We start from the raw sequence: 15,742 nt of genomic DNA on the forward strand, positions 1-15,742 counted from the left end.
TTCTCGGCGCCCTCCAGTAGTTCATCCTTGCAACGTTCCACGTACAGAAAAAGCGCCGGGTCGCGCACACGGAGAGGTTTTGTTTCAACCACTTCAAAGGCGATTTATTAATGGTCGCTTGCCAAGAAGTGTTTTAAAACTCACCACCCGTCCCCCAGCGACACCAGCGAATCGAACACGAAGGTTCCACCGAGGATGCTTCCCTCACATTCCTGCTCTCCTCCCCGTTTCAAGAATTAATTTCCCTGTGGACAATGGGTGGGGCATGCCCCATTCAAGGGCCCGGCATTGAAGTCACCCCCGGACAGCATCCTCCCACCGATTTTAGCGTCCTGCATAACATTCAGCCTACACTAAAATGCATTTAAATCTGAAATTGCTTCACCCTGGCTGGAATCTGGCTGGACTAGTAAGAATCCATACATATCAAAACAATCAGTCGCTTTTATTACAAATCTATAAAATTTTCTTATAACTACCATTTCTTTTTTTAAAAAATATTGTAGAATAAGAATATCGAGAGGAATCCGTCGCTATTCCGGAAATTATTTACCTAAACTCATCAGAAATAAGAAAAAAACCTTGAAAAAGCTTGGAGCGCCTCCGGAGAGTTGGTTTACCGCGATTAAGCTGGTGCAATGTCAATAATTGACACTTTAGTTTCAGTAAAACTTTCGACATCCGAAGAATTGCTCTCATCCTGGTTTTGGTTCGTCGCAGCAGGATCAAAGTATGAATCGTTTCCGTTTGATTGAGAATTGTTGAAAACCGTAAATTCGGCCGTCGGTGTCGGAAATGATCTGGCTCTCTGATTGTTTGTTTGCTTTTCATATTGACCCATATCAGCCTTGTAGAGAATATTTCCAATCAAATATTCAACCACGTTCCTTGTGTGTTCGCTGTAACCGCGAAGTTTTGATGTCACGTGCTCTCCGAAAATAGCACTACCATCTCGCAGGATTCGTTTCGCGGGTATCCCCTCAATAAATCTCCGTTTGACTTTTCTTGGTTCGATGGCAATTGGTTTTCTTTTCCGTTGAAGCTGTGGTGGAGATGGAGGTGGGCTAGGTTCCTTGCGATTATTAGTGGATTCCTCCACTTCAGAATCATCTGATTCGACGACAATTTCTACAGGCTCGTTCCTGATTTCGATGTTCGTCTGCGACGGTTCCTAGAAATAAAGACTATGAGTAAATTTTCATGAAAATAAATTCATATTATGTATATAATAATAATGATAGAAAATTTCAGAATCAATTAGACAAGGCACTTAGAAGCTTGCTTCCAATATAGAGAGTAACGTCCTTACACCAAGTATCTTCACTGTGTTGACAATTATTTACACAATAAATTGAAACTATTCTTTCAAGGATTGGATTGATAATATAATTATCTCCTCCCTCACTTCCAGCATAATGATTATTTGAATGATGTTGAAATGTCGAAGAGGATTTTTTAGCCGTATAAATAAATATATCCCCATAAAGTGAAAAGATCTTTTGATTTACTTAAACAAATTAACAAAGATAGGAATCTCCGCACTTTCAAATCGCAAGTACTTATACTCTAGTTAAACAGGCCAATACCTGTTCCTGGCAGCGAATATTTGTTCCAATTGCTTATGTAATTTCTTCATTATGGGCCTAAAAAGGGTGGTTGCTCAACTCCAAAAACGATTCTAAGCGGACGGCGTAGTAAAAACAAGTCAGGAAACCGGAAGCTCAACGCTGATAAACAACTAGTAATATACTATTATTAACTTTATTTGAAAGGATATCGTTATGGAGGGTATTTCGGAAGCTAGGCACATAGAGGCAGCCTCCTGACTTTTTTTAGAATGAGTCTGTTAAAGAGAAGATCATTTTCGACCCCCCGCACTCCCCACCTTTCCCACAAATGTTAAAACTAAGACAGGCTTCGAAAAGTACTAATCGAAACCTTTACCCACATGACTATATTTGGTGAAAAAAATGTACACCCCCTTTTGCATCTATGGGCACCTCCACCTTAAATTCAATGTAAAAGGTAACTCACTGTATGCGTGAGCGTTCACGGTTCTCACCTTTCCATCAAATTCGGTGTCAATCTCAATAACCGTCTCCAAGAAAAATGTGTGTGACAGCCAGACAGACAGTAAAGCTTAAATAGCTTAAATACAATAGGCCATTAAATTCTCTGAAAAGCAAGTGCACAGTAAGTTCAAGAAAATAGCGATAACGACTGGGCCAAAACTATTTTCGCAGGTGAGCCATCTTTTCACCTTCCATTTTAAATCACAATGACGACATGCGTGATTTGAAATTGACCAACATTCCTGGCAAGCACTTCATTTTATTTTTTCTATATTAACCCATCCAATACACGGTCGCACCCCAAAACGACTAAATTAAATTTATACCAATTGAAATGCTTCTAGGCCATCAACTACTCAGAGCAATCATTACCTCTCTTTAGTACTCTCCCTATAGTACTTGAAAGATACATGGGATAATAAGAAGTAAGTTACTAACACAACTTTCTATCATTCCCATAATGATTAAAAGATCACCTTTACAAGACCTACTGGATATCACTTGACAAACCTGTCCGGCTTTATTAGATTTGCCCTCGGGCCACTAACTTCCTTTCCACCTATCCTGCTACAAATTTTCAGTAGTCTCGTTCTAATTACTGTCATTGCCACTATTATATCTCAAGTCGCTTAAAACATGAGGATGGGACCAGTCCTTCGCTGAGGAATATCTCCTGAATGATAATAAAATGAAGGCACATAATCCCTCGAATGGCAACTGATCACAACCCTCTAGAGATCTACCAGAAACTAATATTCGTTCTGAACAGAGTACTTTCCAAAACCTCCCTCAATTCGCTACATAAATATTTGAAGTTTCCATAATCTTCTTTATAGGCACATTGGGTTTTCTCCAGGTGTGCATCACCTCAAATTGAAATCGTATTTTGCTCTGCCTCTCCCGGTTATCTAATTTAACCGCCCCTCCACAAGAGTTTGCTGATTTATCGCTTTCCACAAATAGCCTGACGACCTCCCCATTTTGGGTCCTTCAGATTACCTAAAAGCCTCCCTCCCTGAGCCCAGGAATACGAGCGTTTCTCTATTACCGAAATATCTATTTAAATTTTTTAAAGTCTCTATTCCGGGTCCGGGGAAATCCCCCGATCTTTCAAAGAATTCCTACCCCATCCATAAAAAAATCTTAGGTAGTATCATGCCCCCTCTACTAATTTTATCCAGAATCCGGGGTTAACATTATGCGAGCCACTGTATTATCCCCTTAACTTTAGCTATTTCGTTATATACCTCTATTCCAAAGGAAATCACTTCTTTCTTCATTCTTCTCCTCGGGACTCAGCAACCTGCAAATATACCGCACAACCCCTGCGTTCAGCATCATCTTTGGATGGGTCATACTGCCGCTGCATGTTGTGTAACAAATACGTATACTGCAGGAGCTGATTAAAATTTGATAATGATATTCCCAGGCCAGATAAAAGCGGCAGGATCACTCTCAAGACCATTCGACAACAACAACGGTCTACGACAAGAGGATGCCCTATCATGCGTCCTCTTTAACCTGGCCCTCGAGAAAGTGATCCGGGATGCTGAGGTAAATGCAAGAGGTACGATCCTCTGTAAGTCCACCCAACTACTCGCCTATGCTGACGATATCGACATCATGGGAAGAACCACCCGAGACGTACAAACTGCCTTCATCTAGATCGAGCAGGCAGCGCGAGATCTCGGGCTGCATATCAATGAAGGCAAGACAAAGTATATAGTGGAAACGTCAGCATCGAAAACCAACCAACCAACAACATCAAACCGCACTGGTCAACCAGGAAGAATAAGGATAGGAGAATACAACTTTGAAACCGTTGATAATTTCTCCTTTCTAGGGCCGAAAGTCACAACCGATAACAACTATGATGAGGAAATCCGCGCACGGTTGTTGTCAGCCAACAGAGCCTATTTCAGCTTACAAAAACTGTTCCGCTCGAAACGTCGCACCATAGGGACAAAACTCTTACTGTACAAGACAATGATCTTGTCAATCCTCATGTATTCCTCGGAGACTTGGGTTCTTAGCAAGAAGAATTGCGAACTCTTGGCCGCGTTCGAGAGAAGAATCCTCCGAAGAATTTTTGGCCCCCTACATGATGATGGACGATTCCGTAGCCTACATAACGACGAAACCTCTGAGCGATATCATGACCGTCGGGTTGTGGATAAAATTCGGCTCAATAGGTTACGGTAGGCGGGTCACTTAATCCGTATGGATGAGGATGATCCCACCCGGAAAGTCTATAAGGGCAATATCTATGGTAGAAAAAGAAGACGAAGCAGACCCTGCCTAAGATGAAGCGATGACGTAGGTCAAAACGCCAGACAGCTTTTAGGGATATTGAATTGGTGGACCTCGGCGCAAAACCGGGATGTCTGGAGTTCCTTATTAAGGCAGGCCTAGACCGGATACCGGTTGTTGTGCCGTTGATGATGATGAATGTTATTCCCAATGCTAATGAAAATATAATTTCTCTTGTGAATACTGTTTTCAGTTTCTGCTCCGCAAGTTTTATCTTCAAATAAGTACAACTTGACATGCTCAAAATGTTTTGTAACCAAAACCCATGCCACCTTTGACGTAATGCACTACCATGGGTTGTTAAAGGTTAAGTAAATCATCGTACGTACAATAGTGGGTGCAGAACAGAACCCTGCGTCGGTCTTCCTTTCAGATAGCTGCCAAAAAAAGAAACGAAATAATTAAAAATATCTATTGCCACTATTGGATGCCATTCGCCCCTTGGTGGGGCATAGTGTGTCAACCGCCTGCGCACCATCGTACACACTTCACTAAAATGCGCTTCAACTCCTTTCAGTAATGCCCACTCTTTGGGCGACAAACTCGTCTGACAATCCGGGAAAGTGAATTCCACTGCGTAACGTAATATGTGACCTGTAAACTGCCACTTCGACTTCTGATCACATCGCTCACGTATAGCTGGTCTGTGCACCGACCAAGTTCTTTGTTCGAAATAGTATCAGGTCAGTGTGCCCCGATAAGACCGTGTCATCCCTTCATATGTCCGCGAGCACAATTCCACCTTTAAAAAGTCTCTCCTAAACTGCGCGTAATTGCTCATAGAAAGCCTCATTTTCCACTATATCGGAAATCTTCGTTGTTACATAACACTGTACAATCGTGAAGCTCCTTAGTCTAGACTGGAATTTTACAGTCAGAAACCGGCCTTCAAGTCAAAAAAGCCCGCCTTTCGGTAGCCGCCAATAACAATCCAACAGCGGATAACTTCAATTCACTTGTTCCCCTGTGAGTTGGAGCTTAAGAATACGCTGAAAGCCTTCCCTGCTTGTCGTAAGAGGTTACTAAAAGGGATAGAATTTTGTGGACTAGCAAGCTAAACATTTTTAAAGCTTACTGCTACCCAAATGTCATCAACGCCTCAGATAGGAACTGATCTCACGCCTACGATTTTTGACTATCGAAAACGGGATATGATTGGTTTATAGAATGTGCGAACGTTCCTCGACAACTGTGGCGAGGAACCTCAGAATGCTCGCTTTCCCCAACTCGAGCAAGGATTACAACAATATAAACTCGATATTCTGTACCTACGCGAACTAAGATGGTAGGAGCCCCGGAGAATACTGCCCTCCCTCTTGCAGCAATATGCTTTTGTGCTTTGGAAATCCAACTGGTAACAGACGTGAATCCGGTATCGAGTGGTTACTGAAGACTACCGCAGTTACTGAAGACTAAAGCAAAGCGGACCATCTTAGCCTAAGACAGGATTCTGCCAGTAACATTCCAGAACCGGTTTCCAACAGACTTCTGACTGTAAGATTCCGGCCCAGGTTTAGGAGCACCACAATTAACGGAGACTTCCGATATAATAGAGAAGGACAGTTTCTACGAGCAATTACACACAGTTCAGGGGAAGCTTCCTGAAGGTGACATTGTGATCGTGGTGGGTGGTCTGAATGCCAAAGCGGAAACTGACAACACTTTGCTCGAACATGTGTTAAACAAGTTGCACATCGACCGCTTGTATGTTCCAGCTGCCACTCGAAATTGGGAGAGCTATCTTGCAGATCGGACCGCAGATACTCTAAATAACCCGCCTGAAAATACCGATGAGCATTGACCCGCTATCAAAAACTCTTCTTTTCTCGGGTGCTATACTGGTCGCTATAAAATCTGGGTGACTGCAGAATTGTGGAAGCGGATCGTTGAAAGGAAGGAACTGGAATGATGACAAGCAACTAGAGACCCGGAAAGAACACCTCATCACGGTTCTTAACCGCTTAACATTAGGTCAGGTTCCTCCTCTTGTGGATGAAATGGCTAATCACCGTAACATGCGGATATGAAGTGTTCCTAAAAGCAGAGGAGAACATCTCGAAAACTTGATCGACAGAGAGCAGACTAGTTGCCGCCCGGATCCTCCTGCATTGACCACATCAATTTCCTACGGATCTTTTTGGAACGGTGCGCGGAATTTAGATCGTCCCTTTACTTGCTCTTCAGCAAATTCAAGATATTATGAACAAGGAATATATCTGGCGTACTCTATGCAGAATGTGCATTCTGAGGATTTTGAAGCCCAAAGCAGAATCCGCCAAGGTTGCATCTTATCACCGATAGTATTTCTTTTCATTATCAGTGACGTTCCTTATGCTGCCTTGTCCGGGGGACGTGGGGAAGTTCAATGGACTATGAGGTCTTTCCTCAAATACCTTGACTACGCTGATGCATCTGTTTCTTGTCTCACCAGGTGAAACCTTGGCGCAATGACTCTTGATTTGGAAAGGGAGGCAAGTGGGGTTGGACTGAAGACAAACACCAATAAAATTAGGGTTCAGTCTGTCATCGCACTCTCCCTCTCTGCATTAATGGACAGAGCATCGAAATCGTTGATCAGTTTGCATATCTAGGAATCGTCCAATGTTGACCGGCGTATTAAAAGCGCTAGATCCGCTTTCGTCACCTTACCTAAAATCAGGAAATGCAATTATCTCAACTCCAAGATTAAATTGAGGCTATTCTACACTATGTACTGTTCTTTCTGTGTTCCTATTTGGGAGTTACACATAGAAAGTGACCCCCCTCCAGTCACTCGAAGGCTTCAAACCTTCGTCAATACCTGTCTGCATAGTATCATAGGAGACCGCTGCTCTGATACTATTCCAAACGAAGAACTTGATCAATGCACAAACCTGACACCTGTATGCGATGTGGTCGGACGGCGGGAGTGACAGTGGATAGATCACACATTAAGGGGAGGCGGAAATTGCATTGTTCGCAAGCCCGTGAACTGGAATCCATTCTGAAGGGGATGAGAGAAGTAGTGGGGGAGCTGAAGTGCATTTCAGATAACCGCGAGCGATGGCACGCAGGTGTAGTCGACACCCTATACCCAGCCAAGTGGAAACGGCAACCCATATATATATATATACCGCTTGGCTCTCCAACGCATAAAAGCACATTGCCACAAGACAGAGATGTACTCTACAGAGTCTCACCATCCTACTTCGGCTAGAACCAGAATTGTGGACTATGTTATAAGCGGGCCAAATCCTCTTTGACTTGGCAGAGCTCGTAAGTCTTCGCCATCTAAGGCCCGCGGCTGCTCGGTTGTGCGTGTAGACTCGGCCGCCGACAGCCGCCAGCGAAACACCGACTATATTCACCGCAGGGCTGCCAAAAGCAGTCTCGCCTGGCCAATCCGTCAGCTCGCACGTTCTCCTCTATGTTCCTAGGCCCGAGAGAGAACACACACAGAGGTGATCTTGAGCGTGCCGCCAAGACGGTTCAGCGCGTCTCTGCACTGACCCACCAGGCTGGAAGATGTCGTCGCTGAGTACAAGGCCTTGATGGCCGCTTGGCTGTTAGTCAGAATAACTATGTTACGCTTGTGGCTCGAATCTCGCTCCAGCCGTCGACAGACTTCCAATATCGCAACCTGGGAGACCATAAGCCTGGGATACACCGCGTGTATTCGAGAAAACCCCCGCGCCGACTCTACAGGCCACCTTTGATCCATCGGTAAAGAATACTGAGTCATAACCTTGCAACACGTCGCCGCAAAGTTTCTCGGGAAGTTCAGCTTGCATGTGGCATAGTCCATGAGGAATGCCCAGATTTCCCGAGCTACTTCATCTAGAATGTTGCTGTGGCTTAGGACTTCACTGCCCAGCATCCGGATTCACGTAGTCTGACGGTACTGCACGCTGCAACGTATTTAATGTAGAGGACTAGGGAAGGAGATGCAGGAGTATATTGAGAGCATCTGCCGGGCAGGACTGGAGACCCCAGCAGCACCTGCACACGCGGTTCTTTGAATCCTATTAAGCCTCATCCTATTCTATTTTTTGCTCAAAGCCCACCACCATACAATAGAGCTGTACATTAGGATCGCACGCACTACAGCAGTGTACATCCAGAGAACCATCCTCGGCCGGAGACCCCATTTCTTTGCAAAGGTTCTCTTGCAGGCACAGAAGGCTATACAGATCTTCTTAACCCTCAGTTCTATGTTCAATCTCCAATTTAGCTTTGGATCCAGGATTACACCCAGACACTTTACATTAGAGGGAAGAACCAATCTTCGTTCATTTAGCAGTGGTAGGTGGAATTCAGGTATACTTGTCTTGATGGAGAATAGCATCAGTTCCGTTTAGGTTGGATTTATGCAGAGTCCGCATCTTGCGCACCACCTTTCGCAACACTCCTTCCATGATGTCGCTCATAATGGACGGAAACATACCTGATACTAATATCACCAAGTCGTCGACATACGCCACTACCTTCACTCCACTACTGTCCAACGTTCGTAATATTTCGTCCATTACTATTAACCAGAGCACCGGAGAGATGGCGCCACCCTGGGGCGTTCCTCTGTTCACAGATCCTAATAGATTATCCTGATACTAAGCATGGATATAATCCAATGCGTAAGGTACCCCTCCAATCCAATAGTCAGCACGAAAGAGGTCAGGCTGGTTGGTCGAAAGTCCTTCACTGACTCACGACTGTACCTGCCCGCTTTCGGTATGAAAACTACTCGTGCGCATCTCCAGGACTGTGGTACGTATCCTAAAGGGATGCAGCTCCGGTAAATCTCAACAAGCTGGGGTGGCCGCAAACCCTGCGAGCAAGATTCTGACTCACAGTCCTCCTCGCTGACGGGAAAGTGCGTTTGAACCAGCAGCTCCAAGTTTTCACTAGAAGATTCCGTCCAGGAGCCTTCCGACTTTTCAAAAAAGGATGGGCTCTTATGTATCGAATACCTTTTCCAGAGCCCCGACCTTTGACTCCAGTTCGTCTGTCGTGCCAATCTTACCAATTTGCGCACCGCAGAGTTTGTTCTTAATTACTTGACCAAACTTTCTCCAGTCGATCCTCCTGCGGTCTCTGAACGGTTTGGAGACCTCTGCGGCGGGATCTATACTGAAAAGTATACAACTGTGATCAGAGAAGGATCTCTGGTCAGACGCTCTCCAGTCCTCCACCCTAAGAATCCCATTGTCGGTTATTAGGGTGATATCAAGGACCTCCACTCAGCCATCACAGTTCGCAGGGGAAATGAAAGGTTGGTGTACTGCCCCTGTTACACACCGATAGGTTTGAAGTAATAATAAAATCAAAGAATGACTCACCTCTCTCGTTTATTTCTGAGCTTCCCCAAAGCTTATGCCTTGCATTGGCGTCGCAGCCTATCAACAGGTTGGCTTTCTTTGTTGCCATGGTGTTCGTCAGATGTTGTAGTTCTTCTGACGAAACTGATCGGTCGTGAGCCATGTAAGCCGAGGAAGCATACACGTTCTCTGCCCCCGACATAGAAAAGCGTGCAGACCCTTCCTCGCGAGAATACATGCTCTAAGTCTATCCTGATCAGCTCCTGTATTAGTGTGATGTCGATATCTTCCTCTAGGAGACAGGCAAGCAGATTAGCCGAGTCGCACTTCGAGTGCTGCAGATTTATCTGCATTACCCTCAGCATGATCTGCTTGCGTTGGGGGTTCGTCAGTCCCCGTCGATCGGCATATCCTCCAACAGCTCGTTGGCGGTGTCGGTTGGATCTAGGTCGTCGTCCGGTTTAGCATAGAGAAACACTTCTACCACTTCACCATTCCTGACTCCGAACCGCACACTATCGTCAACCTTTTCAAGTGTCTCCAGGCACTCTTCGTTTATATGGATTAGAAAAGGTTGGCTGTTTGTCTGAGGTTCCTCCTCCTTGATAACAACCCAATCGTCCATGGGAATCCTAGGGTTTTGAAGGCGCAGGAGTTGGACGAGCTTGTCTTTATCCATGAGGATCTTCGGCAACCATACAACCAACTATGGTAGTTTACTGACTTTTATGCCAACATATGTTTCAACCACTCACATAGGGAATGCGCATTTGCAATGCGCGCTTCGGCTAACTCGGCTTGAAGGCCTTATTATATTTGCCTTCTAGCCTATTTCCTCATATCCCACTGCTAATTTCCAAAAGCTTTTCTTTGATCATTGCGAGGACACCTAATATATCCCCATCTTATAACAGTCACCATTCATTTTTACTACGGAAATTATTCCTAAATCTTTTTTTATAATAATAGGTGATTCACGATAACAACGAAAATTGGGTAGTTTTGCTATTCCATTAGCAGTTAGGTTATCTGCTGGAAAATGTGCATCATCTCGGCATTAATTCGCATTTTGTTCAGTAAAAAATAGTTTCTGGTTTAGATCCTCCTTTTCGATAGGTCTTCATATCACCTTTGTTGGTCAGTACCACGTACAAATCAGCAAAAACTAAAAATAAACTCCGCTTCCTTTAATTTTTGCTAGTCATCAGCAATCACTTGGCCGAGTGTTGCAGTAATGCACATGTACCCCGTTTATCTTAGCTGACACAAAGCTTCGCTGACTTAATCTGTGGTGCATAAATTATTACAAAGGTTCTCATAGGATTCACTTCGAAAGTGGTCAGGGAATGCGAATCCTGGGAGACTCTTTATTGAGGTAGAGTTTGAATTGACTTTTTTTTCGTTCCAGATAACACCTATCTTATTTCCGAACATTTGGCCCTCGCAGTAATGGCATTTTATATGATCAAAAAAATTTTTATTAGTGTTTCTATTCTGGGCCCTCAATTCAGATTGTGTTTCTGAGCACTATGTTCAATGTGGAATTGGCACAAATAGTCAAAGAAACTTAGAGAGATAGTAAAACAATTTTCAATGTTTGAATGTTTCTCGTTTTAATGTTTATCAACTAAATCGCCAAAGTATGAATCCGCCTCTTCAATGCGAATATTTATTTTATTTTTTCAGATTAAGGTCGCATATAACCGCAACACAATGGTTATTGGCAACGAAGCATGAAACATCGAAAAGTGATATATAGTCAAGGAATCCTCAGGAAAATTCATGAGTTTCCTATAGTAGCCACGGAACCATACATGCGCCTAATCAACTTTAGTAAGGTTTTACATCCTTTGAAAAAATCTAATATAATTAATATAAATACAGTGCTTCAATATCTTAACTTTAACAACATTGTATACGAGGATGTACAGACCATTAAACGCGAATTATCGTCTTTAGAAATTATCTCTATTTACAAAGAACTGAATATATTGTAGGTGAGGTAAGTATGAATTGTCCACATTTTTATATCAGTTATTTATGTTTGGTGTTTACATTTCTTTGTTTATATTTATATTTACTTAATATTTCCGATCATATCAAAATATTGCTTCAAACCCCAGTCTACGACTAATTTTATTCCTATCAGTCTGGATAAGTATATGGCAAGCAAGGAGCAGAATAACATCCTAAACGACATTAACAGCTTAAGGGGGTCATCCCGTGTGTCGGATCCGAGATAGATCTAGAATAGATCTAGAATTCTCTCTGCGGCAAGCGATGGAAAAACTGTTGAAACATGGACAACAGTTGCACCATCTATTCATCGACTTTAAAGCCGCCTATGGTAGCATAGCCAGGGCAAAACTGTACACGGCCATGAGAGAATTCGGTATCCCGACGAAACTAATAAGACTGACTAGGCTGACCCTGACCAAAGTGCGAGGCCAGATAAAAACAGCACGATCGCTCTCAAGACCATTCGACATCAACAACGGTCTACGACAAGAGGATGCCCTATCATGCGTCCTCTTTAACCTGGCCCTCGAGAAAGTGATCCGTGATGCTGATGTCTACTACTGGCCTATGCAGACGATATCGACCTCATGGGAAGAACCACCCGAGACGTACAAACTGCCTTCATCCAGATCTAGCAGGTGGTCATTGGGGCGAGATCTTGGGCTGCACATCAATGAAGGCAAGACAAAATATATGGTGTCAACCAACAACATCAAACCGCACTGGTCAAACAGAAAGAATAAGGATAGGAGAATACAATTTGGAGACCGTTAACAATTTCTCCTATCTAGGGTTGAAAATCACAACCGATAACAGAGCCTATTTCAGCTTACAAAAACTGTTCCGCTCGAAACATCTCACCATAGGGTCAAAGCTCTTACTGTACAAGACTATGATCTTGCCAGTCCTCATGTATTCCTCGAAAACTTGGGTTCTTAGCAAGAAAAATTGCGAACTCTTGGCGCGTTCGAGAGAAGAATCCTCCGAAGACTTTTTGCCCCTACATGAGGATGGACGATTCCGTAGCCTACACAATGACGAAATCTATGAGCGATACTATGACCGTCCGGTTGTGGATAAAATCCGGCTCAATAGGTTACGGTGGGCGGGTCACTTAATCCGTATGGATGAAGATGATCCCACCTGGAAAGTCTATAAGGACAATATCTATGGTAGAAAAAAAAGACGAGGCAGACCCTGCCTAAGATAGAGCGATGGCGTAGGTCAGGACGCCAGACAGCTTTTAGGGATATCGAATTGGTGGACCTCGGCGTAATAAAGCCCGTATTTATCGGTCCGAATGACGTTCGAATGACTTCGCTAAAAGGACATGAATTGAAGCCAAGGCGGTACATATGTTTCTTGAAGAAACTTAAGTTTTATGGACTAGGTATAGCAAATTAATGGTCAATTAGGGTTTTATGGCTAAATGCGATTTTCTCGAAACTGCATGTTGAAAATCGGCTGCCACCATAGCCCAAAATCTATCCAACCAAATTCTTTGAAATTTTCGCGACTTATTCAGAACGTATTTCTACGGTCCGCAAACTAGGATAAGTACGATTCATTCAGTAGTTTTTTTTCTATTCATTGAAAAAGCCGTGAAAAAACGCCAAAATTCAGAAAAAAAGTTTAACACGGCACGAAAAATTTAGCTTTTAATATTTTTTAATAATCCTCGTTTGCGGACTGTGGTTAAGTCTGCACGTTGAAATGCCGCTTACTTTTTTTTCTTTAAGATGATTGCAGCGCCCTCTAGCGTGGCCTCAGAAAAACACCTTTTTCTGGGGATGGGTGTATAAATTGCTCTGTATTTCAATGTCCGGATAGCTCAGTGGTTAGAGCACTAGGCTGTCATACGGAAGGTCGCGGTTCAAATCTCACTGGTGACAGTTGCATCGCGATTTGATGTCGGATACCAGTCGACTCAGCTGTGAATGAATACCTGAGTCAAATCAGGGTAATAATCTCGGGCGAACGCAATGCTGACCACATTGCCTCCTAGTGTACCGTTACGGTCTTGAATGAAGTGCTCTAACACACTTCAAGGCCCTGATCCAATATGGATTGTTGTGCCAACGATTATTATATTATTATTATTATTTCAATAACGAACTATGCGATCAGGCTGGCAAAGTTACTATGCACGCTCAGGACATTAACAAATCTATGGTGAAAAATTCATATTCGAGTTCTTCACAAAAAATTTCTAAAAAAAAAAAGCAAAAAAAACGGCCTTCACACGGGATGACCCCTTTAAGGATACAAATGCCTACACTTGTAGAATATTAGGTGCATAGGTGATTACTCTTACCTCTTCATTTGCAGGTTTCTTGCCTGGAAAGTGTTCCAGCAAAAAGGTCATACTATCGAATGCAAACCAAGTAGATTTGCCATCAGCTTGATTCGCAAATCTATATTTGTGACGCTCACGCCGAAACGAAGCCAATAAGGACTCAAGTTTCTTCTTCGCGTCCATTACATCACATTTCATTTTTTCACTGATAACATTCCAAGCCAACGCCATTTTAACTCTGTTTTTATAATCGCTATGATTTCGATCCCAAAGGCATGGCTGCGCGCGATACAGCTTTATAAGTTTCAATGAGGCTTCCTTATCCCAATCCATAATGTAAATACCACGAACTCGACGCGCAGCCAGTTTGCAATCAAAATCCAGTAACAAACCACGAACACGAAATAGTTGACGCTTGAATTCGCTCGCTATCTGGATAGAACACAGAAACAGATCGGGCGAACAATCTAAATCGAGCTACGCACATGAACTGGTCTGGACGACCGAATATAAATGAACCACGCTCTCTAGTGAATGTTCGGCGTTCACGACGGCACGCGGTGTGGACGAATGCTCTACTAGTTCGCCGGCGATGCAGAACATATGCTCGCTTCGGCCATTTGATAAGAACCGGTTCGTTATTTGCTGAATCGCGAGTACATGCTCGCCGAATATCTGGAAGTGTGGATAGATTGGTTCCCGTTTCATAGCAATAATGTTCGCCATATCTAAATCGTGTAGCCTTTCCTGCCTCTCCAAAGTAGACGAACCTTTAATTGGGCACGCTAGACCTGCATAGCCGCAATTCAATGCTTCAAATTATATTTTCTGAGTTTGAATCCAAAGTTGCAAAAAATAAATCATACATTCCGGTTGCTGCGTGGAGCTAATCGGGCGAGCCGATGCCATGAAAATGTCTTATCACAACATTCATTCACGTTTGCTCATTTAATTTGTAATTTAAGTGAGCAGTGACCAACCGTTTAATTGTGCTTACACATTTGGTCATTTGGAGATGAACGAAAAAGCCAAGATTCAATTTAAATTTAATAGGTCAAAATTATTAGGTTGTTGCACATCAAATGGCCGATTTGGTACTAAAATTTGAAACGACTCTAAAGCTTACAAAAATTTATTTAATTAATCAAAATAGGTGCCAGTCGATTCAAAACACTTCTCCCAGCGAGATACCAGAGCATGTATGCCAGTTTCGTAGAAGTCCAATTTCCAGGGGTTGATAAACTCGACGAAGGCAGTTTTGATGACCTCTTAATTCCTCAATTGTTATTCCGCCAAAAAATGATCTAAATGCTTAAAAAAGTGGCAGTCGGTTGGCGAAAGGTCAGGTGAATATGGTGGATGAGGCAGAGTCTCATAATGCAATGCGTTTAATTTTTGAACCGTTGTTCTGGATTCATGAGGTGTGCAAAAAAGTGCAAAAAAGAACGCTCTTGTTGCGGGAGAATAAAGAACTGCAAATTTCCATTCGAAGCGCCAGGTTTTGCTATGTCAGGCCTTGCGGAACCCATTCGTCGACCTTTTTCACCTTTCCAAGTTGTTGCAAGTGCCGGGAAACTGTCGAATAGTGTACGACCAATTTCTCTGCAATGTCTCTCAGAGACTGACGTGTGTCGGATTCGACTAGCAAACGTTCTTGGCTCTTTTCCATCCTTTTTTCCTTTTTGGTCACTGTTATCACAAATGAAATGACTCCTTAATTAAACATAGGAGTATTTATACTTCATTATCCG

The 15,742-nt window shown here is 43.2% G+C and overlaps 1 protein-coding gene across 1 annotated transcript; it reads right to left on the bottom strand.

The window, feature by feature from the left end:
* Positions 1–424: 424 nt before the first annotated feature.
* On the bottom strand, positions 425–14,549 carry LOC119655783. The gene is made up of 2 exons (XM_038061873.1): positions 14,010–14,549; positions 425–1,171 (listed from the first exon to the last, which is right to left on the bottom strand). Exons 1-2 carry the CDS (start codon positions 14,322–14,324, stop codon positions 626–628), a joined length of 861 nt encoding a protein of 286 aa, XP_037917801.1. The 5' UTR covers positions 14,325–14,549; the 3' UTR covers positions 425–625.
* Positions 14,550–15,742: the final 1,193 nt, after the last annotated feature.

Source organism: Hermetia illucens, chromosome 4 (assembly GCF_905115235.1).
Source record: "Hermetia illucens chromosome 4, iHerIll2.2.curated.20191125, whole genome shotgun sequence".
Taxonomy (NCBI): Eukaryota; Metazoa; Arthropoda; class Insecta; order Diptera; family Stratiomyidae; genus Hermetia; species Hermetia illucens.